At 64.5% G+C, this 24560-nt stretch overlaps 4 protein-coding genes across 8 annotated transcripts in view; 1 reads left to right on the top strand and 3 right to left on the bottom strand.

The window, feature by feature from the left end:
• Positions 1–716: 716 nt before the first annotated feature.
• On the bottom strand, positions 717–6346 carry SDSL (serine dehydratase like). 2 transcript variants are annotated; one of them, XM_063351493.1, is made up of 9 exons: positions 6232–6346; positions 5396–5517; positions 4810–4996; positions 4680–4719; positions 4424–4563; positions 4043–4131; positions 3699–3926; positions 3452–3576; positions 717–3333 (listed from the first exon to the last, which is right to left on the bottom strand). In XM_063351493.1, the coding sequence occupies exons 3-9, from the start codon at positions 4975–4977 to the stop codon at positions 3140–3142; spliced, it is 984 nt and encodes a 327-aa protein (XP_063207563.1). In that variant the 5' UTR covers positions 4978–4996; positions 5396–5517; positions 6232–6346; the 3' UTR covers positions 717–3139. The 2 variants fall into 2 exon arrangements, with proteins under 2 accessions (XP_063207563.1, XP_063207562.1); XM_063351492.1 differs by lacking the exon at positions 6232–6346 and having other exon boundaries at positions 5396–5540.
• Positions 6347–8144: 1798 nt separating this feature from the next.
• PLBD2 (phospholipase B domain containing 2) lies at positions 8145–12430 on the bottom strand. Its single transcript, XM_063351453.1, has 12 exons — positions 12190–12430; positions 11905–11998; positions 11642–11800; positions 11082–11182; positions 10422–10636; positions 10241–10335; positions 10004–10164; positions 9769–9864; positions 9375–9446; positions 9106–9258; positions 8790–8952; positions 8145–8677 (listed from the first exon to the last, which is right to left on the bottom strand). Exons 1-12 carry the CDS (start codon positions 12378–12380, stop codon positions 8510–8512), a joined length of 1668 nt encoding a protein of 555 aa, XP_063207523.1. The 5' UTR covers positions 12381–12430; the 3' UTR covers positions 8145–8509.
• Positions 12431–14752: 2322 nt separating this feature from the next.
• SLC8B1 (solute carrier family 8 member B1) lies at positions 14753–20688 on the top strand. Of its 2 annotated transcripts, XM_063351315.1 has the most exons (15): positions 14756–15319; positions 15810–15962; positions 16061–16113; positions 16219–16277; positions 16545–16649; positions 16761–16928; positions 17014–17121; positions 17207–17263; positions 17511–17641; positions 17838–17979; positions 18320–18441; positions 18641–18794; positions 18884–18964; positions 19515–19579; positions 19668–20688. In XM_063351315.1, exons 1-15 carry the CDS (start codon positions 15164–15166, stop codon positions 19863–19865), a joined length of 1752 nt encoding a protein of 583 aa, XP_063207385.1. In that variant the 5' UTR covers positions 14756–15163; the 3' UTR covers positions 19866–20688. The 2 variants fall into 2 exon arrangements, with proteins under 2 accessions (XP_063207386.1, XP_063207385.1); XM_063351316.1 differs by lacking the exon at positions 17207–17263 and having other exon boundaries at positions 14753–15319.
• Positions 20689–21765: 1077 nt separating this feature from the next.
• TPCN1 (two pore segment channel 1) overlaps positions 21766–24560 on the bottom strand; it is a 48831-nt gene continuing 46036 nt past the window's right edge. For all 3 annotated transcript variants that reach the window (XM_063350944.1, XM_063350943.1, XM_063350945.1), the window contains one exon: positions 21766–24519. In XM_063350944.1, coding sequence (XP_063207014.1) covers positions 24397–24519 — 123 coding nt within the window. In that variant the 3' untranslated portion in view covers positions 21766–24396. The remainder of the gene's footprint in view (positions 24520–24560) is intronic.

Raw genomic sequence — 24560 nt, 5'->3', positions numbered from 1 at the left:
TCCTCCCCCAGTTCCCCCCTCACCCCCCCAATTTCCCTCTCTTGTTTTCAGAGATACAAAAATAAATAAAGTCCAAGGCAGGCTGCGGCTCTGAACTAATATTTAAAATGCAAAATCATGGCAGAGTTCCTCCCCCCCCCCCCACCTTGTCTTGCAGTAAAAAGATATAAACAGAATAAATTACCTTCCCTCGCTGGCTTACGAGAGTCCCTCTCTCCTGACCTGAATTTTAAGTCCTGGCTCGGTTGTAGCACGGAGCACCGATGATTTATGAAAAGCCAACCACTTCTCTGCATATTTTCCCTGTTCAGCCAAGTGGTGGAATTTATCCTTCCTATGCCATTACCGGCGTTAATAACGGGGTGGCAAACGAGCCGGGCCGAGCCCCGAGGGATCCCTCAGGTGGGAGCTGAGGCCATCACAAAGACACCAGGCTCCCATCACCCGCCGAGAAAAGCACCTTCTCCCCTTTTCACAGGTGGGGAAACTGAGGCAGGGGCACACCCCTTCCAGGCTGTCGGTGTTATCAGCTAACGGGTGCTTTTCATAAGGGACGGGGCACGTTAAATAACATCCTTTCCAGCTCAGTGTTGAAGATTTTAAAATGGAGCACAAGGTCATTCACTGAGTGAACACTGGCTGCTATTATTATTATTATTATTATTATTATTATTATTATTATTATTATTATTATTATTATTTTAAACCCAAGGCATACATCTGAGGGCCGTTTGCGGGCTGCTGGGACACCCCATCCCTGGGACAGGAGAAACTGCAGGAGGGACTTTGGCTGACGCTGGCTGTCACCTCCCGTGCAGGGGGACAGAGGGGTCTGCGCAGGGGGATGGGGCTCAGCGGGAGCAGCCATCCCAGCAGGGACCCGCCAGCACGGAGCTGGATGCAGGAGCCAAACCTTCCCCCAGTTCACCGTCTGGGGGCTTGCCGGTCCCAGCAAACACCCATGGGCCGCTCGGTCCTGGCAGAAGGGACCTGATGGATGCGGGAGGGCACAGGGGCAGGATCCAGGCCGTGGGACACGGAGCTGGTCTTGCTGGGAGCAGCTGGGTTCAGACCCCTGTTATCCTAGCCCTTAACCTCAGCCAGGGCCGGGGTCCCCACTGCAGCCAGGGTCGGGGTACAGCATCACAACCAAGACTGGGGTCCCCATCGCAGCTGGGGATGGCAGCCGGGGTCCGGGTCCCCATTGCAGCCGGGGTCTCCATCACAGCCAGGGTTGGGGTCCCCATTGCAGCTGGGGTCAGGGTACAGCATCACAACCAAGACGGGGGTCCCCATCACAGCCAGGGTCCCCATGGCAGCCAGGGTTGGGCTCCCCATCACCCCAGCAGTCCCAAGAAGGCACCAGCACCCAGGGTTCACCCCTGCCTCCAGCCGCAGGGTCACCTCCCACCGGCTGAGGCCATGGCCACCCGCAGCGGGGTGTCCCCCAGGTAACCTGCACCCCCATGTCCCTGCCAGGGGCACCCAAAGCTCAGTTTCCCCCCCACAGCTGACACCCAAAGCCTGAGCCCTCCCTCGTCAAGGCAAGGAGGGGGCAAAGCTCATTGTCGGGGTGCTTGGGGGGGTCACCCCAAACCCCGCAGTTGTGCCCACATGTACCCCCAGCAACAACCCCCGTGGGACCGTGCTGGGGAAACGCCACCGCGAGCTCTCCCCCCTGGTCCCCAGCAGAGCAACATCAGTCCTGGGAATAAACTTCTTTTCCAAAGCTGTTGGGCAAACGGCTTTTTTTTTTTCCCCTGACCTTTTTCCTTTTTTTTATTTTTTTTTTTATTTTTTTCCCCAGGAAGGGGAAGGTCTGCAGAAGGTGGAAAGTAATCAGGTTTTGGACCTGGGATAAAAAATGGCTGGAGTAGGTTGGGCTGACTCCTTATAATTAATAGTGTGCCTCGTAATAGGATTCTCCAGCCTTCGGTGCTCCCTGGAAACACCTTTTTCCATACGATATTGCCCACGATGGAGAGGCAGAGTTTTGATTTATGGGGTTTTGGCCTCCAAGAAGCATCTGGGGGGCTGGCCTGGCCGGTGGGATGTACCGGGGGAGAGAGGAGAAGGGCTGAAGGCAGGGGCGGGGGGGATTTGTAGGGTCCCGGAGCAGGCGCCCGGCCAGGGGAAAGGGCTTTGAGGGAGATGCCTGTGATCTTGCGGGGGGGGGGGGGGAGTGAGTGGGTCCTGGGGCTGAGCCCCCCGTGTCCCAAAGGGGAGGAGGTTGAGAAGGGTTTTGGGGCAGGAAAGGGCTTTTCTCCCCGCCCGAGGTCACCAGGTGATGGTGGGGGCGTGGGGGAGCCCCAGTGGGAGCAAGACCCCACATCGCCTGGGGATGGAGGGAAGGGAGCCGGGGGGGAGGGGGTGTGTGTGCAAAATGCCATCGGGGGGGGGGGGGGGGGACGCGAAAAAAACCCGGGGAGGCGCAAATAGCAAAGGGCTAAAAGCAAACGCAGCCGTAGAGAGTGGGAACGGCAGAGAACGGGAAAGCCCGGAGGAAAGGGGGGGAAAGGGAAAAAAGAGCGGGATAGGGGAAAAAAGGGGGGTCATGGGGGCTCTGGGATGGGGTACACACACACTCCCCCCCCCACACCCCCCCCCCAGAGCCCATGGGTGTTAAACGCAGCCGGGGAGCTCGGTCAATAAATCACTGTAACAAGCGGGTTCTGCGTGTGTTGTTCTCTCCTGCCCGCAGACAGCGCGGCAGGAACGGGAGAAGATTGTAATAATTAATAATCATTAGAATAATAATGCATAAAGACAGTAGCAAAGTAATTAGTCAGAGAGGGAGCGCTCGCTAATTGAGGCGGGGAGCTACAGCCCAAACAACCCGGGGAAGAGCAGGGGAGGGGGGACGGAGGGTCGGGGAGGAGGATGCCCGGCACATCCAAAGGGAAGAGCGGGATGTGGGTACCCCCGTCCTGCCCTGGGACAGGCACAGGCTCCCTCCCTGCCGGCTCTCGTCCGTCCCCGCGTGCCTCAGTTTCCCCATCCCACCATGGATGCCGAGGCTGCGGGAGGAGACCGGCACGGCGTCCCCCAGGCAGCCGGGCTTTATTTTGGTTATTTTGGAAGGTAAACATGCAGCGGGTGCCGGCCGGGCTCCGTGGCGTCCCCCTCCTCGGGCTGGGTGTCACTCCAGCCCCAGCTGGCTCTTCAGGGCCCGCAGCTGGGCCGCCTGGATGCTGCCGCCCCCGCACACCACCACCACGGCGGAGGCCAGCGGGGTCCGCAGCCGCCCCTCGCGCTGCAGCCGCTGCAGCCGCCCCGTGTAGAGCAGGGCCAGGGCAGCCCCGCACGCCGGCTGCACCAGCATCCGCTCGTCGTCTGCAGGGGGACAAGAGCGGGGGGACACGCTGAGACGCCCACCCACCCCGTCCCTATCGTCCCCCCGACTCCAGCGCGTCCCGGCGGTCCCTGTCACCCGCAGCGGGATCCTGCTTACCCAGGAACTGCTCCACGGCTCGCACGGCCTCCGCGTCCTCCACCACCTGGGAGATGACCTGGCACTCCTGGGCGCACTCCAGCGCCCGCGCCGCCACCGTCTTGGCTCCCAGGCACTTGGCCACGCTGGGACGGGAGGGGAGGAGGTGACAGGAGGCGGCCAGGGTGGTCCCGGGACCCTCCGGTGAGCGGGGCTGAGACCTGCCAACTCATCGCAGGCACGGCTGCTCCCGCAAAGCCCATCTCACCTGGTGATGTCAGGCAGGGTGACCAGCCGGCCGGCCGCCAGCGCCGCGTGGAAGCTGTGAGCCCCCCGGGTCTCGGCGGCGACGATGGGGACGTCCTGCCAGCCCACCTGGTGCAGGCCAGCCACAACGCCCGCCAGCAGCCCCCCGCCGCCCACCGCCAGCAGGATGGCGTCCGGTTTGGTCTCCAGCGAGTCCTTCAGCTCCTGGACCAGGCTGGCGTGACCCTGCCTGAGGCAGGGCGAGGGGGGGACACTAAAGGATGCAGCTTGGTGGCACCCGGAGCCAGCCCGGACCCCGGGGATGGGGCAAAGCGGGGGCAGGAGCTGAGGCCTGGCAGCACTCACCACACCAAGGGGTGGTCGAAGGGGTGGATGCTGACCCAGCCCTCGGTCTCCGCCAGCTCCAGGGCTCTCCTGTTGGCTTCATCCCACACCTGGCGGGGGGCGATGGGGGCTCAGCGGGGCCATGTCCAGCCCTCACGCCCCAGAGACGGGTCCCTCATCACCGCCGGGGCTGGGGGACACCAGAAACCCACCCAGGGCACTGGGCTGAGGTGGGGGGTCCCCGGGCTGACCCTGCTGCGATGCCGGGGTGCGGGTGATGCAGGAGGGGGACGTTTTGGGATGGGGATTGCCACGCAGAGCCCCGGCATCGCAGGGCAGGCTGAGCTCAGGCTCAGTTTCTCCCCCCCAGACCCCAGTTTTAGGGGGCTGCCGTGGGGGTACCTGGCCGGAGACCTCCACCGCCGCCCCCAGCTCCTCCAGCTTCCGTACGGTGGTGGGACCGGTGGTGCTGGGGACCACGACGGTGGCTGGCACCCCCAGCTTCTTGGCCGCGTACGCCGCCGCCAGACCCGCGTTCCCCCCTGCGGAAAGCGGGGGTCAGGCAGGGCTCCAGCCCCTCCCCCCAACCCCCCGCACCCCCCCAACATTACTCGTGAGCATTTCCCCCCCCCCCCGTAGCTCCCACCATCCCAATCACCTGAGGAGCAAACGAAGTGGCGGCAGCCCTTCTTGGCAGCCTGAAAGGCGAGAGGGAAGAAGGGAAGGGGATGGCTGTGTCCCCCCACTGTGCCCCCCCCCAAGAAGGGCAGCACCCTGCCCACCCTCACCTCCTGGCAGAGGTGGCCGATGCCCCGGATCTTGAAGGAGCCGGTGGGCTGGACGTTTTCCAGCTTCATGTAGACCTTGGTGCCCGCCGCCTTGGAGAGGGGCAGGCTCTCCAGGAGGGGGGAGACGATGTGGAAGGGCTTCTCGCCCCCGCGGGGCTGAGCCGCCATGGCCCCGGCGACGGATGCTCTGCCAGGGAGAGGTGGGGGTGGCACCCGTTGCTTCCCGTGGGGTCCCCCCCACTGCCCCACTGCCCACCCTATATGGGGTGCAGGAGCCCCTCTGGAGGGATGGGGGGCTGCGGGGGCAAGGGGACTCAGGGGACAAGGCGCCAGAACTGCTGGCTTGCAGCTCAGGGCAGAGACAAGGTGGCATCACCCTGCTTGTCCCCAGTGTCCCCTCCGGGCCCCGGGATGCAGCAGCACCGAGCCCTGGGGTGCAGCGATAGGCTTTCCCTGCCAGAGCCCCAGGACAAGCCAGGTCACCCCCTCCTCCATCCTCCCGGTCCCCAAGCCCCTGGTGTCCCCAGGTGTTCCCCGCACATGCTGTCCCCTAACGGAGCCGGGGCCACCCCGCGGTGGGTGTTACCTGGTGCCCCGTCCCGCAGGGCCTCGCTGCGTGTCCCCAGCTCCTCACCCGCTGCCGAGTTTGGGGGACGGAGGAGGGAGAGGTGACGTGGGAGGGGCTGTGCCGGTGTCCCCAAATCCCCGCTGCGCGGCGGGGCGATGGGGCAGGGGGTTAAAGATTGCCCTGGCCCCGGCTGTTTGCTCAGCGCCAGGCAGGCAGCCAGCTTCCCTGTGCCCTGGGCGGGATTTTCCGAGCCACCGCGGGGCTGGATCGGTGCCGAAAGCACCCGGCTGCAGCCCGGGCACGGTGCCGGGTCCCCAAGCGGGGACAGCCACATGGGGCCCCGGCCGCCAAATCCCAGCGGCCTTCACGTGCCCAGGAGACGGGATGCGGGCACCCAGGAGAGGGGAAAAAGAGGAGAGGCAGCTCCTAAATCGCTTTGGGGGTCCCCAAGGGCTTACCCCCCCAGCTGGGCACAAGCACCGGTGCTTCCTGGGTCCAGCCAGAACCGCGTCCCAGCGGATTTGAGGACTTTGCCCATTTGACCCAGACACCCAGGGCAGCAAGGGCAGCCTGCCCGTCCCAAATTCCCAGTGGGCAGCCGAGACACCCCTCATCGCCTCCGAACGGAGCCATCCCGATGAGTCCCCCCCAAACCTGGAGGCGTCTGCGCGGGGGAGGGTCCCCACTCAGCATCCGCGGGGACCCCATGAGCATCCCCGGGAGACGGGGCTGCCCGCAGGGACCCAGCAGACAGAGCCCCCCCCTTTCGTCTGGGACCACCCAGGGCCGTTTATTGTCACCCCCGCACTGGTGACACCTCCCCAGGGTAAGGGTCCCCCCAGCACGTGCCCTACCTCTGCAGAGAGGGGCTGGCTCTGTCCCCGGTGGGCGAGGAGGAGGAAGGTGGGATGTGGAGGAAGGTCCGTCCCTGGCTCCTTGTCCCGCAGCCGAGGAGAGGTCTGGAAGCAGAGGCCGCTTTGGCACAAAGTTAGTCCCGTCCTCCTCCGCAGCGGCTCCATGGGGGTCCCAAGGGGGGGGCTGCTGCACACGGGCTGGCACATGCCCAACGCAGCCAAACGGGGTGCACTGGGAACCCCCCCACTCCCCCTGGCTCTGCCCCGCTGCCAGCAGTGAAACAGACCCCAGAACACAGGATTTCACACCGAAACCGTGCTGCAAAGCCCCCGCTGAGAGCGGCGCTGGTGACAGGCACCGCGCAGGGCGGGAGCTCCGAGGCAGCCCTGTCCCTGATGGAGCTGGCCTTTGCTGGCAGGGAATTAACTAACCCCTTGTGCTTGTGCCGTCGTTAGGCTTCAGAGTAAACAGCACGCAGCACGGGGAGGGTCAGCGGGGAGGCGCAGTGCTGCCTGCAGGGAGCAGGCGCCTCCCCACTGAGCCACCCTGCTTTTGGGACATCGGGGACTGGAAATGCCAGGGACGATGAGGATTTCTTGAACAGGGGCATCAAGGCGCGGAGGCAGAGAAGCCCCAGCTTCCCTGGGTGCCCATGGATCGATCCCCTCACCCCGCGGTGGGCAGAGGGGCTGCAAGCGCTTCCCTGGGGATGGGACAGGGATGGGCCCTGGGGACCCTTGGTGGCAGGCGCTGGGGCACAAGGACAGCCCCCCCCGCATCACAGGGAGGAGGCCGGGGACCCCCTCGGCGAGGGCACCATGTTTCGGCTCAGTCCCGGGATGCTGGAGGGTCCCTTCCTACTCCACATCCCCCTCGGCTCCGTCCCTGTCCCGGGGAAGGCGATGCCAGGCTGTCACTTGGTCACATCCCCTGGCCAGTGTCCCCGGGTGACACGGCCTCAGCCAAGCGCCGCTGCAGCTGGGGCGGTATTTAACCACTTCTGTTTGTTTTTCCGCTTTTAAGAAAATAAAATAAGCCAGGGAAGCAGCGACGCAGCTGCTGCCGCCTTTCCGGCATGCCCCGTCCTTCACATCGATGTCCCTGTCCCTCCTCTCTGCCCCGTCACTCGGTGGCAGTGACCTCCTCCTACCCGGGGAAACTGAGGCACGGAGCCACCGCCCCCAGGCAGCGCTCCCAGCCGTAGGAGCCCACACACCATGGGGACACCAGGGGACATGGGCACAGGCTCCGCCACCCCCCACCTTACCTGCAGCCCCCCCAGCACAGCGGGTTTTGGACACCCCCAGCACCCATCCCAGCTTTTGGGGTGCCAGCACCCCAACAGCCCAGACCTGCTGCAAGCCGGCCCTGTGCAGCCCCCGGGGAGCCGTGGGGCCCCCAGCCCCGGTGGGAACCTGGCGCCTTCAAAGCGCTGCCGAGCACCAGCTCATTAATCCCCCAGTAATGACCTCGTTATTCCTAACGAGACGGAGCGGATCAAGGGAGCTGCGGTAAGAGGATTTTGCAAGGGGAGTTTTGGGGTGGGGGGACACGGACACACACAGGTGGCAGAGGAGGGGAAGACAAAAGGGTTGAGGACCGTCACCCTGTCCTGGGGGGTGAGTGGTGGGACCACACCTTGGGCTCCCCCGTTGCAGCAGCTCTGCCCCACAGTGGGTACCCAGCCTGACGCAGCAGCAGGGAAATTTTAGCAGCCTGCACCCCAAAAGAGCCCAGCCTGGCTGGCTGCACCCCCTCCCGCCAGGGATGGGAGGCAGCGGAGAAGCAGGGAGCACCCCGTGAACGTGGGGGGAGAAGCCCTCTGCGCGAGCCCAACCCTTATACAAGACACCAGAGAATCTCGGCGGAGCGCAAAGCACAGCCACCACCACCGCTGCGCGCAAACCGCTTTATTTGTCACAGCCAAACCAGCTCACTCTCCTTCTCTCTGCTCCGCGGGCGAGCCCCAGCCTTCCAGGACCACCCCCCCTTTTTTCTAGGAAAAGCCCCCCAAAACCAGGCTCCAGCCCCGGGGCCGGAGCCCCCCGGCGGGGAGGGGGCGCAGCCAGCACCGCAGGGATGCGGCAGCGAGAGGCAGAAGCAGAAAGAGCCAGGGGAGCAAGGGACCCCTGCCTCGCGCCCAAAGCCAGTCCCCTGGGGACAGGGGAGAGCGCTGCGACCCCCACCGCCACCCAGCTGCCCCCCGAAAAGGGGTCCCCACGCGGGACAGACGCCCACGAGAGGATGGACGGACGGGTTCAGCCCAGCGGCGCCCGCTCAGTCCCAGCGGACCTTGACGGGGGGGAAGGTCCAGAGGTCGGGATGTCCCATGTGCAGCAGGGCGCTGCAGGGGGACACGCTCCAGCGGAAGGGGGGCACGTCGTCCCAGGCGGGGCCGCTGGCGGCCACCAGCCCGAAGGTGGGGGCCATGCCCGAGGAGGTGACCTGGTGTCGTGGGGGAGGGGGGGGAGAAAAAACCAGGGGTACAAGTCAGTATGGGGAAAGGGCAAGCAGGGACTGCCAGCCCCCCTCCCCGGGACTGCCCTGGCCCCCCCACCTTCATGTCGGTGCCGCCGTGGCAGCGCTGGCGCAGGGCCGGGAAGGGGTAGGTGCCGTTGGGGGGGTTGAGGTCGGAGCGGGCAGAGATGGCGTTCTCCGCGTTCTGGGGGGGGTCGCAGCCCCGGCACCGCGACAGCGGGTCCCGCAGGTAGTTGTTGGAGCTGCGAAGCGGCCAAGGGAGAGCGGTGGCGAAGGTGGGGAAAAAAAATATAATATATATACATTTATAATGATGAAAAAGTCACCCCCGGGGGTTGCAAATCCCTGGGGAAGGGTGGGGAGCACCCAGGTTCAGGGGGGTCCCCGGCACCCACCGCATCAGGCGGACCATGGAGTCCAGGTCGTGGACCAGCGTCTGGTTCCGGCGGAAGATTTGGGCGCGCGGGTTCTTGTCGTAGGTGAACCAGTCGCCGTATTTCTTCACCAGCTCCGGGTTCCCGCTGGCGTTGAAGATCTCCTCGAAGTACCTAGAGGGGGGAGGAGAGGGGTGAACCCAGCGAGTCAGCACCCGCCTGACCCACAGCATCGGCTGTCCCCCTTTACGGGGCATCGGTGGGGTGGGCTGAGGCCGGACGGAGCTCACGGCAGGTTGTAGCTGGCCCAGTAGCCTTGCTGGTAGAGCAGCTCCGTCCGATCGGCCGCCATCACCAGGCCCCTGCGCCGGGAGGAAGAGCATGGGTCAGAGCAGCGGTGAAATCCAGCGGGGATGCGGCGGGGGGACATGCTGGGAAGGGGGGCGGACATGCTGGGGGTCCCCACCGCCGGGTTCCCACCGCAGCCACGGGTGCTGGGCGCCCATCACCTGCATCCCAGCATCCCCGGGCAGCCCGTACCCACAAGAGGGGCAGCGCAGGCAGCTCCTGCCTCCATCTGCATCCCCATGGGCTGACTCCCACCCCTTCGGCCGGGGCAGACGGGACCCCTAGGGCTTCCCCAAAGCCATGGGGATGGGAGAGGAGAGGCGTCAGGGCACTCACGGGATCTGCTCCAGCACGGTCAGGACGCCCTGCGGCGGGCTGGCCCTCCCCGGCGTGAAGGCGTTATAGTCCACCACCATCCACTGGTTGTTGTACCTGGCACGGAGAAGGGGGAAAGCATCCCTCCGGCAGCCGGCCTCCGCCCAGGGGGGAGCTTCCCTCCATCCCATCCCCCCTTCCCGTGACAGCCAGCGGAGGCAGGGGCATTCCCACACCCCAATCCCACCCCGCTCACGTGCCGCTGTTGAACCGTCGGAAGACGGCGGCCCACTCGGGACCACTGCGGGCCAGGCGGTTGGCCACGATGTTCCTCAGCCACTCCAGGACGCTGCCCCGCGGATCCAGGTACTTCCACCGCGCCGGGTTGTTGTTCCCGATGGTGGTTTCCAGCGCTACCTGCGGGGAGGGGAGTGACGGGGAGGGCAGCGGGGCCGGGGAGGGCGCCCCCAAGACCAGACCCCCCACCACTCACCAACCCGCTGCTGAGGATGTAGAAGTCATCCCCGGAGAAGATGGTGCCGGGGTAGGAGGAAAACACCTGGATGCTCCCGGGGATCTGAGAATCGCCTGGAGGAGGGGATGCAAAAGCAGGGGAGCATCAGAAAGGGGGGTGTCAGACACAGCCCCCCGCCCCCCCAGCCCAGCCCACGCACTGCCGGCCGAGGTGCGGAAGGGCAGGGTGTACTTCTTGATGATGCGCAGCATGGACTGGTAGGAGCTCCAGGTGTCGTGGGCGACCAGGAGATCCCGATGGCCCGGCAGCAGCTTGAGGAGGGCAGAGCAGGAGCCCGAGCCCAGGACACGCCGTAGGGAGGAGCGGTTCAGGGCAGATTCCAGGTCCTCCAGGTCACCCCCCAACTGCAGCAGGCTGGGGGGGGACACGAAACACGGGGTAACAGGTGGGGGACAGGCTGGCCCAGGAACCGAGCTGGCTCAGAGCTCTCTGTCCATCTGTCTGGGCTGCAGGGTGTTTCTCCATCCCACCCTGGGGCAGGCACAAGTGCCCCAGCAGCCTGAGCAGGGAGGGAAGGGTGAGCAGAGCAGTGGGGAAACTGAGGCAGGGGGCTGCAGCAGGCCTGGGGGGGCACCCAGCACCCAGCCCACGGTGCTGGGGAGGAGGAGAACCTGCCCTGTCTCCATCCCGCCCCAGCATCAGAGGCCAAACGCCCAGAGAAGGTGGGTGAAGGGGACCGGGGGCAGAACTGGGCATCCCTGGACATCCAGGAAATGTCCCCACAGTCCCCCCCGTCCAGCAGCACCCCAAGCCCGCCCTGGGGCGACCACCCCCCCATCACCTCCGAGAAGGAGCTCACAGGAAGCCGAAGGGCGCCAGGGTGAACTTGCCGCGGGGGAAGTCCAGGCGCCCGTTGTAGCTGTCCTCCAGCCCCTTCAGCTGCAGCAGCGCCAGGCGCACCTGCGGGGACAGGGGACAGAGCTGGCACTCGGCTCCCGCAGGGAAGAGGGGCGAGGGGTCGTGGCGGGGGCGGGCTCCCCCCCATCCCCCAGCGGACGCAGCACAGCCGGCATGTCCCGGCGCTGCTGCAGAGGCAGGGACCTCCAGTGTCACCGCCAGCGGGGACGTGACTCAGCACTGGTGGCCGGGGGGAGGGGGGGGGGGGGGGCGGGGAGCCACCCTCTGTGCACCCCAACAGCAGCACGTGAGGCTCCGGCAGGGAGAAGGTCATGAGTCGCCCAGGGGAGGAGGCTCCACCATGGCCACATCCCCGTCATCCCTCCTGGAGCCCGGCCAAGGACCCCGCGCGCCCCTCGCTGCCCTGTTCCCTCCTCTTGATTAAATCCCCAATTAGACCAGGGGGCTGTTGCGGGGGGGGGGGGGGGGTGTCCACGCTGGGTGGGGGTACCCCATCCTCACCTGGTGCCAGTACTCGGGGTCTTGCCCCTTCCCCATCTGCTCCTCCATCCAGCCCAGGTTGGCCTCCAGGTAGCTCCGCAGCTTCTCGCAGTACTCGCTCTCGTATTTGAAGGGGCCGCAGTAGCCCACCATGGTGTTCATCCAGTGCATGTACATCAGCTGGGGGACACAGGCCGGCGGCGTCACCGGCGGGGGTCCGCCGGGGGGAGGGACCGTGCCGTGCCCCTCAGGACCCCGATTTGGGAGGGGGTCACTCCCTTTACCTGCTCGGAGACGGCGGCCTCGGCGAGCCCGGCGGCGTAGGCCTGTAGGCTGTCGCTGTACGAGGCGTTGGTGGTCACCTCCAGGAAGGCCCAGCTGGGGGGGGACACGGACATGAAGGGGGACATGGACACGGGGCGGGGGGGGCCCGGACACGGGGGGGGGGGGGGGGGGGGGGCGTGGCGCCCCACCCGCGACGGGTCCCCCGAGGCTTCCCCCGCCGCCCCATCCCCGCTGGGCTCCGTGCGAGCCCCGGTCCCCATCCCGACCCCCGCCCCCTTCCCTACCCGACGTCGGGGATGCGGTCGTCGAGGCTGGCCCAGGCGACGGCGGCGGGGTGGCGGCCGGGAAAGACGCGGAGCTGGCCGGAGCCGGGTTCCAGCAGCACGGAAACATTGCGGGGCGGCGGGGGGACGGGGGCTACCCCGGCGGCGGCGGTGACCAGCGACAGGGCCAGCAGCGCCCGCAGCGCCGCCATGGCGGGGACGGCGGCGGCGGGCGTGACCGAGGGGGGGCGTGGCCACCTCTACGCCCCGCCCCTAACTCCGCCCACAACCGCGCGTAAGGCGCGGTTGTGGGCGGAGTTAGGGGCGGGGCGTAGAGGTGGCCACGCCCCCTGCCCCCAGGCCGCGCCGCCCAGCGCCCGCCTGCCCTTTGGTGGGGGGGCCCCGCAGCCCGCCCCATAAACCCCCCATCGTGACCCCCCCATGCACAGACCCACCCCCCCCCCCCAACACGCCCCCATCTCCCAGCCATCCCCCCCCAGCCCCTCCGCCCGCAGGAGACACGCGCAGGTTCCCGTCCCCCGTCTGGGTCGTCGTGCCCCCCCCCCCCCCCCGCCGCCCCAAACAGCCGCGGGCCCCCTCGTCGTAGGGCACCCGGTGTGTCCCCCGTGGGGGGACAACCCCCCACACCCCGTGGGGTCCAACCCCAGCCGGTTGTGGCCCGTGGGAAGCGGCTCAGTGAAAGCCTGATGGCTTTGTTAGGGGAGGGGGGGGGGGTGTCTGGGCCCCATGGGGGGGGGGTTCAGGGTGGGGGGGTGACACACGAGGTGCTGGTGCCCGACCTCACGGGCCCCGGCGCTGCCACAGCCCCGACCTTGTGCAATCCCAGCCGGCGCCTGTTTACCGCCTGCCCTGCTCCTCCAGCGGGCAAAGTCCCCCCCCCGGGAGGTGTAGGGTGTCCCGGCGGGGTGGGGGCAGAGGGCTGGGAGCCCCCAGCCCGCTGTGACAAGACCACCGTGGGGCTCAGAGAGTCCCCACGGCCTGGCCCTATACAGCCCCAAGGCTTGGTGTCACCCCCAGCACCACCGCAGCCGCCTGCCCGAGGCCTGGCGCGCTCGTGCCATGCCACGGCATGGTGCCAGGTAGCATGGAGGAGGGACAGAGCTTCACCCCAAAGCTCCGGAGCCCACGCTGGGTGCTGCGAGGGGGCTCGGCCAGGAGCTGCTGGAGTGGGGGTGCTACTGGGGCCCCATCTCCGGTGGGATGGGACCGGTAATGCCCTTTATTGGATCAGCCTCGGAGCCGGAAAAGGTGCCACATGCCTGGGGCTATTCTGGGCAGGGCAGCACCCCGATGGCACCGCTCCTGTGGGCAGGCGGCGTGACCCAGCACGCCCCGCCACCTCCCAGTTGCTGCTGGTTTGATTTTCCAGTGCTACCCAGTGCCCCCACCTCCCGGCTCCCGCGCTCGGCGCTGCGTGGGACCCTGCCGGCCACCCGCCCCCGGCCACGCAGCAAGACCTGGCTGCCGAAACCCGGGTGGGAGCACGGCGTACCCACTGCCCGCGTGAGCAGGGACCCGAGACACCAAAATTGGGCCTAAAACCGGGAAAACCAGTTGAGCAGAAGCAGCGCTGTCTCCCTGGGCTGGCTCCCGGCAGCGCTTGGCAGGGCCAAGGCTTGCACCCAGTGGGTGCCACAGGCCTTTGGGTGCCAGACTGGACCCGGGCTGCTGTTAGAGACCCTCTGAGCTGGGTGTTGCCTTTGGGTCTTTATTTTTCTCCCTTTCCCTTCTTTTTTTGCCCTCCGAGGGAAGTACAGCCTGTGACTTCGGTCAGAGACTGGGCAGTGTGGGAAATGGACCCTTTAATCCCACGAGGGTCTTCGGGACACGCTGATAGTCACCTCCTCCCCCCGAAAACCCATCACGGGGGCTTGTGTGGGGCAGGGCCACACGGCCGGGGCTGGGGACAGCAGGGTGTCCTGGAGCAGGGGACGCCGGCCATGCCATAGCTCGGTGTGCAGAGGGACACTGGCAGCAGCAAAGGCCCCTCTGCGTGGTGGCAGGGCCACCAGCACGGGGGGGGGGGGGGGGGGGCTGGGGGGGGGTCTGCACAACTCCGTGCACCACAGCCCAGCTGTTCGACGCCGTGCTCCTCCCCCGGCGACAACATCCTCGGCCATGCCTGTGACGAGCATGCCCGGTCTCAGAGGGTCACCCCAAAGGGGGGGGTGGGGGGGTAGGTGGGCACAGCACGCAGCGGGGGTGTCCAGCCCCTGCCGTGCCGCAGCCCGCAGGGACGGGGCACAGAGCGGGGATGGTGCTGGGGGGGACACGGACACGGGGGAGAGACACCCCCCCCCCCTCCCCCCTCCCTCCCGCGGCCGACACCTTGCCAGCCACATGTGAAAAAGCGGCGCTGTCCCTTTAAGAGCGGAGGGTGGCGGCCCCTTTAAGACGCGGGGGGGGAATCAGCTGCCCGCGCACAACAGCGGGGCCGCGCCGCCACGGTGGGTCCGCGGGGCGGGTGGGGTCCCCCGGCTCCCCCCAGCACCCCCCACCCCGGCACACCCCCCTCCCCCCCCGGGGGTCCCCCATCCCCACCCGCACCGGGGTCTCCCCGTCCCCTCCCTGCCTTGGGGGGGGGGGGGGTTCCCGCGTGTCCCCGGGTCCTGCGTGGGGTGTCCCCCCCTCCCGCGCTATTCCCCCCGCTCCCTTTGCTCCGCAGGCGCTCGGAAGCGGTCCCGGGGCTGAACCGCCCCCCCCGGCGAGGACGTGGCGTGGCACCGTGTTTGGGTTGTGGTTTTTTTTTTTTTTTTTTTTTCCAGCGGGTTTTTATCATTATCTCCATTTTTCTTATTTTTCTTTTTAATTATTTATTTTTAATCCCCCCCTCCTCCGGCCTGACCGGGGGGCTGCGGGATGGGGGCCCGGGAGCCGCCCCTGCTCTCCCTCCCCGGGGGCCGCCGCCAGCGGTAGGTGCCCACCCCCCCCCCACCTCCCTGGGGGGCTCCCCCCCCCCCCCCCCCCCCCAGCTATGGGGCAGGGTGCCGTGGGGGCGGCCGGGGCGCTGAGCCTGGCCGGGGCGCTGAGCCTGGCGGGGGCGCAGGCAGCCGGGACCCCGCTGTCGCTGGACCTGGGGGGCACCATCCCTCCCGGGGGGGATGCTCTGAGCCACGGCCGGGGCCTGGACGTGAGTGCGGGGGTGGGGGGGGGCGGGTGTTGGGGTGGCGGGAGGAATGCGGGTGCTGCCGGGGTGGTGGGGTCCTCGTCCCGTCCCCGCTTCTTCTTCCCCTGTCCCCGCCATCGCAGCCGGGATCTCACCGGGGTTTCCTGCGCTGATGGTTTTTCTCCTCTGGAAACCTCGCCGCTTGCCAGGCCGATGCCTTCCCATGGCCCGGGGTTGGGTGGGGGGGGTGACGCGGGGGCCCTGGGGACAGGGACAGAGATGGGGACAAGAGCTCACACCCCCGCTGGCCCTGGCACAGCCCTTGACCCACGCACCCAGATGGGGAAACTGAGGCAGGGATGACCGTGACCTACCGAAAGCAGCCCGGCAGAGGGGCAGGGGGCCCCACGGCTGGCGGGCGGTGGGTGCTCGGGGTGGCGGTGGGTGCTCGGTGCGGGGGGGGGAGACGGGACTCGGGGTGCCCAGCTGAGCACCCCCTGCTCTGCCCCGCCAGTGCTGGGAGGTGCGGAAACACAACAGCTCCGAGTGGTGCCGCTTCATCCGGAGCAACCCCGACTGCCGGCTGGAGGGCGGCTTCCTCGACTACCTCCAGGGGGTCTTCTGCGTCTTCCCCCCCCGGCTGCTGCCCCTGGCAGTCACCCTCTACGTAAGGACGGGAGCAGGGATGATGCTGCTGGGGGGTGCTCAGCTCTGGGGGTGCGGAGACCCCACCGACCCCTCTCTCTGCCATCCCGCACCCCGCAGGCTCTCTGGCTCCTCTACCTGTTCATCATCCTCGGCGTGACGGCGGAGAAGTTGTGAGTAGCCCCCCCGGAGGAGGGGACGGTCCCCGGGGTGAGTGGGGAGTCCCCGCTGTCCCGGAGCAGCCCCATCACCCCTCTCCGCCTCCTCTGCCCTTCCAGCTTCTGCCCCAATTTATCGGCCATCTCCACCAACCTGAAGCTGTCTCACAACGTGGCAGTATCCTTGGGGGGTCACGGGGGACCTCGGCCAGGGAGGGGGGATGCAGGGATGGGACAGGGGGAGGTGACATGATGGGGGCACTTCTGCAAACCCTCGGCACCGTGCTGGGGTAAAACAATTTGGAGCGTGAGGTGGAGACGGTGGTGGGGTGAGCATCGATGTGCTGGCACCAGGAGAAGTCCTGCGGTGGCTGGAGCGGGCAGGCGCCCCGTGTCCCCGCGGGGAGGAGGCCACTAGGTCTTTTCCTTGACGTCCCCTCTCCATGGTGTCACCTTCCTGGCCTTTGGCAATGGGGCACCAGACGTCTTCAGCGCTGTGGTGGCTTTCTCTGACCCGCGGACGGCGGGGCTGGCCATCGGGGCCATCTTTGGTAAGGAGACCCCCCACTGGGGGCTGCTGGCTCAGGGGGCTGTGACGGGTTGGAGGGACGTTGCGGGGCCGTGGGATGTTCCCCCCTGAGAGGGAACCGTTGCGTTGGCAGGTGCTGGCGTGTTCGTGACCACAGTGGTGGCCGGGGGCATCGCCCTGGTCAAGCCCTTCACGGCCGCCTCCAGGCCCTTCCTCAGGGATGTCATCTTCTACATGGTGGCCGTCTTCCTCACCTTCATGGTCCTCTACTTCGGTAGGATCACGCTGGGAGAAGCTCTGGGTGAGTGCTATGGGGTACTGGGGGGGGTGGCGGGAGCAGCCTGGGGGTGCCATAACCCCCCCCCCCATCGCTCCCCCCACCCCAGGTTACCTGGGGCTCTACATCTTCTATGTCTTCACTGTGGTGCTCTGCACCTGGATTCACCGGCGGCAGCGGGGGGAAGGCCTGCCCCCCCCCGGATCCTGGGAGCCAGGTAAGGGCCACCCGGCTGTGCCAGTGGGACCCCCGGCCTGCTGGGGTCTCCCCCCACCACCCCCTCCTCTCCTCTCCCCCCCCAGAGATGCCGACAGACACTGAAGAGCGGGAGTCCTCGGGCACCAACAGTGGGGACTACGGTATGTCCGTCCCCGTGGGCTCGGGGGTGACACCGCTCTGTCCCCGGGGGTTGTTGGGGGACCCAGGGACCCCCAGGCTGCTGCTGTGAGCGTGGCCGAGCCCATGGGCTGGCTGTGGCCAGGGGCTACCCTGGGGCAGGGGGATCTCCCCGGGGCTGTGCTGGTGACTGCAGCCCCGTGCTGGAAGGGACGGGGGGACCAGGACTAGGGAGCCCCCACCCTGCTCAGCCGCCACGTCCCCCCGCAGGCGAGGAGTACCGTCCCCTGCTCCCCTCCCAGGAGACCTCCCTGCGCATCCTCACCACCGCCCTCAGCCCCTTGGACTACCGCAAGTGGAGGAGGAAGCCGTGGTACTGGCGCGTCTTCAAGGCCTTCAAGGTGAGGAGTTGGGGGGAGACGAGCCAGGAGGAGCCCCCACACAGGGTCTTCCTCGCCCTGCTGGCCCCTGGGGCTGTGTCACCCCTGGGCTTTGCGATGGGACAAAGGCAGGCGGGTGGGGTACAGGTCTTTGGGCACATCCCAGGGTGTCCCACCTTGGGGGTCCCCAGTCCCCGCTCACGGCTGCTCCCCCCAGGTGCCGGTGGAGCTGGTGCTGCTGCTCACCGTTCCCGTGGTGGACCCTGACAAGGACGACCTGAACTGGAAGAGACCCCTCAACTGCCTGCACGTCCTCACCAGCCCCCTGCTCTGCGTCCTCACGCTGAAGTCGGGCACCTGTAAGAGCCTGGGGCAGCTCCCGACACCCAGGGGATGGGACAGAGACGGCCACCAAAGCCCTGGGGACTGTAGGAGCCCTTTGGAGCTGGCACCCCGTGCTGGGGAGGATGGGCCAGTGAAGAGCCAAGCTGGAGGGCCTGGTTTGCAGCTGGATGGTTCTGTCCTCCCCGCAGGTCCTGGGGGAAACTGAGGCACAGAGAGGATCAGCCCCGTGAGGGCTAAGGGTAGAGGTGGCTTTAGGGGACAAGGCTTTAATGCCACGAGCCTGGTCAGATCCTGCCCCAGCCCGTGCAGTGCCTGCGGGGCTGCTCTGATGCCCCCTCTTTCCACCACCTGCAGATGGGCTGTACCAGATCCAGGGTGTCTTCCCAGTCTGGGGACTCATCATGCTGGTTGGCTCTGTCCTGGCCATCATCATCTTCATCACCACAAGCAATGAGGAGCCACCCAAGTACCACTGCGTAAGGTGTCCCCCAGCCCTGAATGTCCACCAGAGACCAGACCAGCCCACTCTGTTCCGGGCTGAGGGTCCTGGGGGCAGAGCAGGAGACAGGACCTCCTTCCCGGTCCCCAGTGTCCCCAGGAGGGACACGGCTGGCTGGAGGGGTGCAGGGTCCTGCGGGATGCACCCAGGGACCAGCTTACCCCTCTGCCCGGCAGGTATTTGCCTTCCTTGGGTTTTTGGCCAGTGCCATGTGGATCAACGCCGCGGCCACGGAGCTGGTGAACATCCTCCGGACCCTGGGCATCATCTTCCAGCTGAGCAACACTGTGCTGGGCTTGACGCTGCTGGCCTGGGGCAACAGCATCGGTGGTGAGGGCTCCCCCGCTGCACCCGCTGCCTGCCCCAGGGGCACCCGTCCTCCTGGCACCCCCCCAAGGTCTCCCCTCCTCCCTCTGCAGACACCTTCTCCGACCTCACCATGGCACGGCAGGGCTATCCCCGCATGGCCTTCTCCGCCTGCTTCGGGGGCATCATCTTCAGTATCCTTTGGGTGCCAGGGGGGTGGTGGTGGTGGTGCATGGGGCAGGGGCTGCCTCAGTTTCCCTGCCTGCAGCCCTGGGAGAGCCCCCGCTCCTGGGGCACCCCTGGGAAGGAGCTGGGCAGGACCCTGGGATGGTGGCAACCTCCCTGGCGCCTGCACAGTGCGAAGGGACTGGTGTGGTGTTTGGGACCTGTGTGGACGGAGCCAGCAGCATCCTCCTGTCCCCGACTGCTGTCCCAGCCCCAGCAGGTGGAGTTTTGGGCTGGAGTCTGGCAGATTCGGGATCTGCCAAAGGGAAGGAGGGAGAGAGGCTGTGCCACCATCCAGGAGGCTTTGGGTGGTCCCCAGACCAGGCTGAAGCTCCTTGAGTGCTCCAGGTTGTGTTCGCCAGAAACAGGCGACACTTTGGGCTGGGCAACAGCCCTGGGGCGCAGGCAGGGAGGAGGAGGGGGGGTGGTGTCCCCCTCCTGAGGACGGGAGGGTTGTGGCCGGCTCCGTCGCTCTTCCGAGGTCCCCTGTGCTGCATCTCCATCCTGAACGTGCCCCAGACATCCTGGTCGGCGTGGGACTGGGCTGCCTGCTGCAGATGACCAGCAGCCAGCTGGTGGTGAAGGTAAGGCTGCCCCTGGTCGCAGTGACGCGCGTCAGGCTGGCCGCAGGACCCCGGTGTCACTCCACATCACTCCCCATCTCTCCGGCAGCTGGAGCCCGACAGCCTCCTGGTCTGGATCCTCGCCAGGGCCCTGGGGCTGAGCTTGGTCTTCTCCTTCGTGTCGGTGCCGGCACAGTGCTTCCAGCTGGGCAAGGCCTATGGCGTCTGCCTCATCCTCTACTACCTGGCCTTCCTCTGCGTGGCCCTGCTGACCGAGTTCAGGGTGATCCGTCTCTCCGCCGCCTGACCGGCCCCGCCGCTGGCAGGAGATGCGCATCCATCCCCGGCTCTCCCTCTGCCTCCCCCCCGGATTGGGCCCCCCTGCCAGGGGGACAAGGACACCCCAACCTCAACTGCCACCCCGTGCCGGAGGCATCTCAGGCTTTGCTTTCCAGGACGAGGGTTGGTTGGTTGTGCTTTGGGAAAGGAGCTGTTGGTCGTTAGCTGCATCCTCTCCCTGCTGTTTAACCTGGTTTAACTCAAGGTGGCTCCGAGGAGCGAGGTTAAGACCTTGGCTTCCTCCGGTCCTGGTGGCAGGGGCAGAGGAGATGGTGGCTCCAGCCCAGGGTGAGCCACAGGAGAGGTTTTACCTCTTCAACCGCTTTACTTGCCCCTGCCCGTCTCCATCCTGGCCGCTGTGGGCCAGGGCCGGGCCAGTCGTGCTACGGTGGGATAAGTGGGAAGGTCCGAGCACAAGTTTGTCACTGCAAAAGGACGTGACGTGTTCACACCGCGGGTGGGAAACAGCAGCCGGGGTGAAGCGAGGTGGGGTTAAGGTGTGACAGAGCTCCAGGGCAGCGCTTGGTTTTAATGCAAGCAAAGCCGGAGGGGGGAGAAAAAAAGAAAGAAAAAAACCCCAACAACCAAACAAACCAAGGGAGGCTGGTTTCCCCTGCTTTTTTAAGTGATGTTTTTCAACCTGAGTTTCAGATCCTACTTTTCTCCTCCTCCTTGGGCAGACGGAGCTGTAGGAAAGGAGTTGGAGGTTTCCACACGCAGTGTGACCTCTGGCAAAAAGAAAAAAAGGAAAAAATTCCAATAAAAAAAACCAAACACAAACCCAACCTCGACTTGTGTTGTTTGCTGTGAGGCCGTTTTCTCCCGCTCTGCGGAGTGTAGCACAGCCCTTACCCAGCACAGTGACTTTGGAGGGGGAGAGGGGACACCCCCAGACTCTCCGGAGCTGAGCCAGCAGCCGCAGCGGGGCCTGGGGGGGTGACACCCCCGCGGACGTTTCACCCAGCGGCTCGGGGGAAGTGGTTTCCTCCGGGCTCAGCAGCAGTTGATTTCTCAACACCGGTCACATGCGCCTGACTCGGCCATTTAGTCGCAGGGTTGGGAAGCGCAGCGTCACGGCGGTGCGGGCCCGGGGTCAGCACGGGCTGCCAGGGGCATTACTCAGCTCCCCGGGGACGGGGACACCAGCGGGACAGCCCAGGGGACACGGAGCGGGTGGGCTGGAGCTTCTGCTCCCTGGCGGAAGGTCCAGGCTAGAAAGCAAACTGCCGTTACGGACGGACAACCACATTTCTGCTCCGCGGCAAGAGAGGGGCTGTTTTGCAAGAAGCACAACCGCCGGATCGGGGTTCCTGCTCCCTTCTCGGGGTGCCAGCAGCCTCCTGGGCCTGCAGCATTTCTCCTTTTTTTAACCACACACACACACAAAAAAAAATCCCGCGCCCTTGTGCCTGCAGCTATTGGCTCTGCCCTGAACCTGCTCACCAGTCACCAGCAGCTGCTGGAATTATCTGGGGAGACAAGCCCCCACTTCCTTACCCACAGCGGAGCTAAAGCAATCGAAACCGCAGCCAACGTACCAATAGAGAGGTACAGGGTCAAAAAAACCCAACCCCTCTAACCTTAAGCGTTGCATTGGGGTAGCTTTAAAAAAAAAACAACCCTAAGTTTGAAAGCATTATCTTAAAGTTTAGGAAAAAACCAGGGCAGCAGGGAAGCTGGGCTCTGCAGCGTCCAGGAGCAAGAATTCCGAGCAGCTCGGCAGGGCACGCGTGCGAAATATGCCCACGCAAGCAGTCGCCACCGGAGAGGGAAGGCGGGCACCGCTCCTCTTCAAACACTCTGGCAACACTTCAGCTGCTGCCAAGCCCCGCTTCTGGAATAACACGGGAAGGAGGAAAGGAAGCCGCTGCCTTTACAAAGCCGAGGATGCTTTTTATTAGTGTGCTTGAAAAAAATCTAGAGAACATTTTACAGACGTGTCCATAAAATCATTTTTATAAACAAAACGCCAGCATACAAAATCCTGCAGTGCTTCCTCCCTGGCTCCCTACAAAATGATTGTCTCCGTCGTTAGGCTGTGTGTCAGGCGGGGGAGAGGAGGATAGATACAAGGGGATGCCCCGTACTCAAACTTTGTTTCCTTCCAAAGTCGTATTATGGAAGAAGTAAACTTCTGCCACCCTCCTTGGTTTACAAAAATAATGAATACAGCGTGGACGTGGGGGCAGCTCGACACCTCAGCACAGAACCATGGAAGCGGCGCCTGAGCCCCCAGCCCCAGTCTCTGCCACACGAGAGCCCTGTTATCGTGCGTCCAGCAGGTCAGTGCCCTCCTCAACATAGCTTAAAGCTGCAGCTCCTTTCACACAAAGAAAACATCCCCAAAAAAAAGTCACTGACAGCCCTGCAAGGAGAAACAGGCTGTAGGGGAATGTGGAGTTTACACGCAGCCACATTTTTTTTCCCCCGCTAACCTTCACAACGCTCGTTCATCCTGCCCACAACATGAAAACAGAATAAACAACATCCCCTCCAGCCCCAGGACTAATCTGGATAAATCTCCCAGGCTGCGACTCCATGCAGAGCAACTGCAAGAGCAACAACTGCACTGCTCATTAATTTGTGGTCGAATTTATGGTTTGGAAAACAGCCCTTTAAGGTCCTTCACGGTTCAGCTCAGAAGTAGTTTCATACCTGCAGTACCCAGAAAGGAAACAAAGAGTTGCCCTGAGGCGCCCAGGGAATTTGGCAAGGCTTGAGCGCAGGCGTGCTCTTTCCATCCCATAGCCCAAATACTCCCACCGTACTACGCAGGGAGAGATTTTCAGAAGCAGCTCTGTCTCGCCTACTTTTGAAAGTCTCATCCACCCAGGAAATGCTCCTGAGCTGCCCAGGTAGGATCAGTCCTCTCCCCCTGTCCTTGTGCCACCTGCTGAGGCTACCAAGGAAAAACCAGGTACGTGGGACAAAGGGAACGGGCACGCAGATCTCCTCCCACTGCCTGATCTACCTGGAGGGAGGAGAAGGCCTCCCCAGCAAGCTCTGCTCTTAATCGGAACCTGAGAAAAGATCAAACAGCAAGAGGTGAGGGGAGGCTCCCAGCTGACAGACACTTCCAGCCCTCCGCACCTTCTGTGCTGAACAGGGAAGAAAACAGGGACTCAGAGAGACAGGTTCTCGCCACGGGGCGGGCAACGAAAAACCAGCGATGAGGCAACCTGCCATGATCACAGAATGAACGTGGCAGAGCTGGGAAGAGATCCCCTTTGCCCCATCCTTCCCATCCTCAGCTACCAGGTCTGGCCACCAGAAAAGCAGACGGGTGAGAAGAACCATAGTCTTCCACGTTCCTTCTGCATCCAAAATTCAGGGGAACAGTAAAGCTCTTCAGCGCATCTTCCTAAGATTCAACTTGGTCAGCGTTTGCCAGCCCGAGGAACACTTCTGCAAGGGAGGAGCAACACCACTGCTGCGCTGGGACTCGCTCAGCTCTATAAAGAAAGCAACGACCCGGCTGAGGACTAACCAGCAGCACTGTTTGATGCCCCTAAGCTCTCCTTAACCCAGAGCCAGGCAGAAATAAGTCAAGACTTGGAGCTGCAAAACCTTCCATTTCTTCCTCCTAGGCATCTCAGCTAAGGACCAGCCAGAGATTTGCCATTTACAGAGCAGGTGGCCAAGTGGCAGAGGTCAACAGCCACCGTCACCCTGCAGAATGGCCCCCCTCGCTGAACAGAGACAGGAGCTTTGGGGTTTAGAGGGCGATGCCAGTCCCAGGCAGCGCCACGGGCAGAACTGACCGTCAGGGATGCGGATATCGAACAGCTACAGCAGAGACAGAGCTCATCTCCCCAAACTCCTGTCCCACCTATGGTCATAACAGGATGAGATGCTGCACCTCAACTCTGTCTCCGTCTGCCACAGAACCGCTCGGGGACGGCTAAATTCAATAATCAGAGCTGCACCTACTACAGGGAGTGCACCTAGGTGTGCCAAAAAGGAGGGGAAAGGCAGACTGCTCTTCCAAAAGTGCTGAAATTCCACACCACCTCCCCTTTCTTTGCATAAGGAAGGTGGAGGAGAAACAAAAACTCACTCCCTGACCTTTTATTCCTAAGTTAATGGTACCCTTTAAGCAGAAGAGATCTTCAAAAAGGGCAAAAGTTTTAATATTAAGCAGGTGGCTTCAGCGCATTTCCTGCCGTTAATGGATTACACATCCCTTTCCCCCAGGTCTGTTAGTGGTAAGACAAACAGCACGCTCGAGCCTGGCAAGCGGCTCAGAGGGAGAAGGTCTCTGTTCTGTCCGAGATGTTCGCTCTGGGCTGAGCATGGGCATCACGCTCAATCTGTGTGTAGCGGCCTTACACAGAGTCCCCTGGGCCTCTGGTTTTTCAGCAATTCACTGCCTAGGGGAAGAGATTTAGACCCTAAAGCTGAACACTACACTGAACAGATCTATATACATCATCCCAATATATACGCTGTGAAGTAATACTCTAAGTTATTGCATAGAAGGCGGCTTGCGTTAGCTAGGCCTAAATGACAGTCTGGGAGCGCTGTCGGAGGTTCAGGGGCTTCAGAGAGCTGTTGGAAGCAGATGGAGGCTCTTGCAACGGTGTCTGAGATTCCTCTTTTCTGGAGTGCTCCTCATACCATTCCTGCAACAGGAGATGAAACACATGGAGATCAGGCTCTGCCC

Source organism: Chroicocephalus ridibundus, chromosome 13 (assembly GCF_963924245.1).
Source record: "Chroicocephalus ridibundus chromosome 13, bChrRid1.1, whole genome shotgun sequence".
Classification (NCBI taxonomy): domain Eukaryota; kingdom Metazoa; phylum Chordata; class Aves; order Charadriiformes; family Laridae; genus Chroicocephalus; species Chroicocephalus ridibundus.
This window is presented reverse-complemented; position numbering and strand designations above follow the sequence as displayed.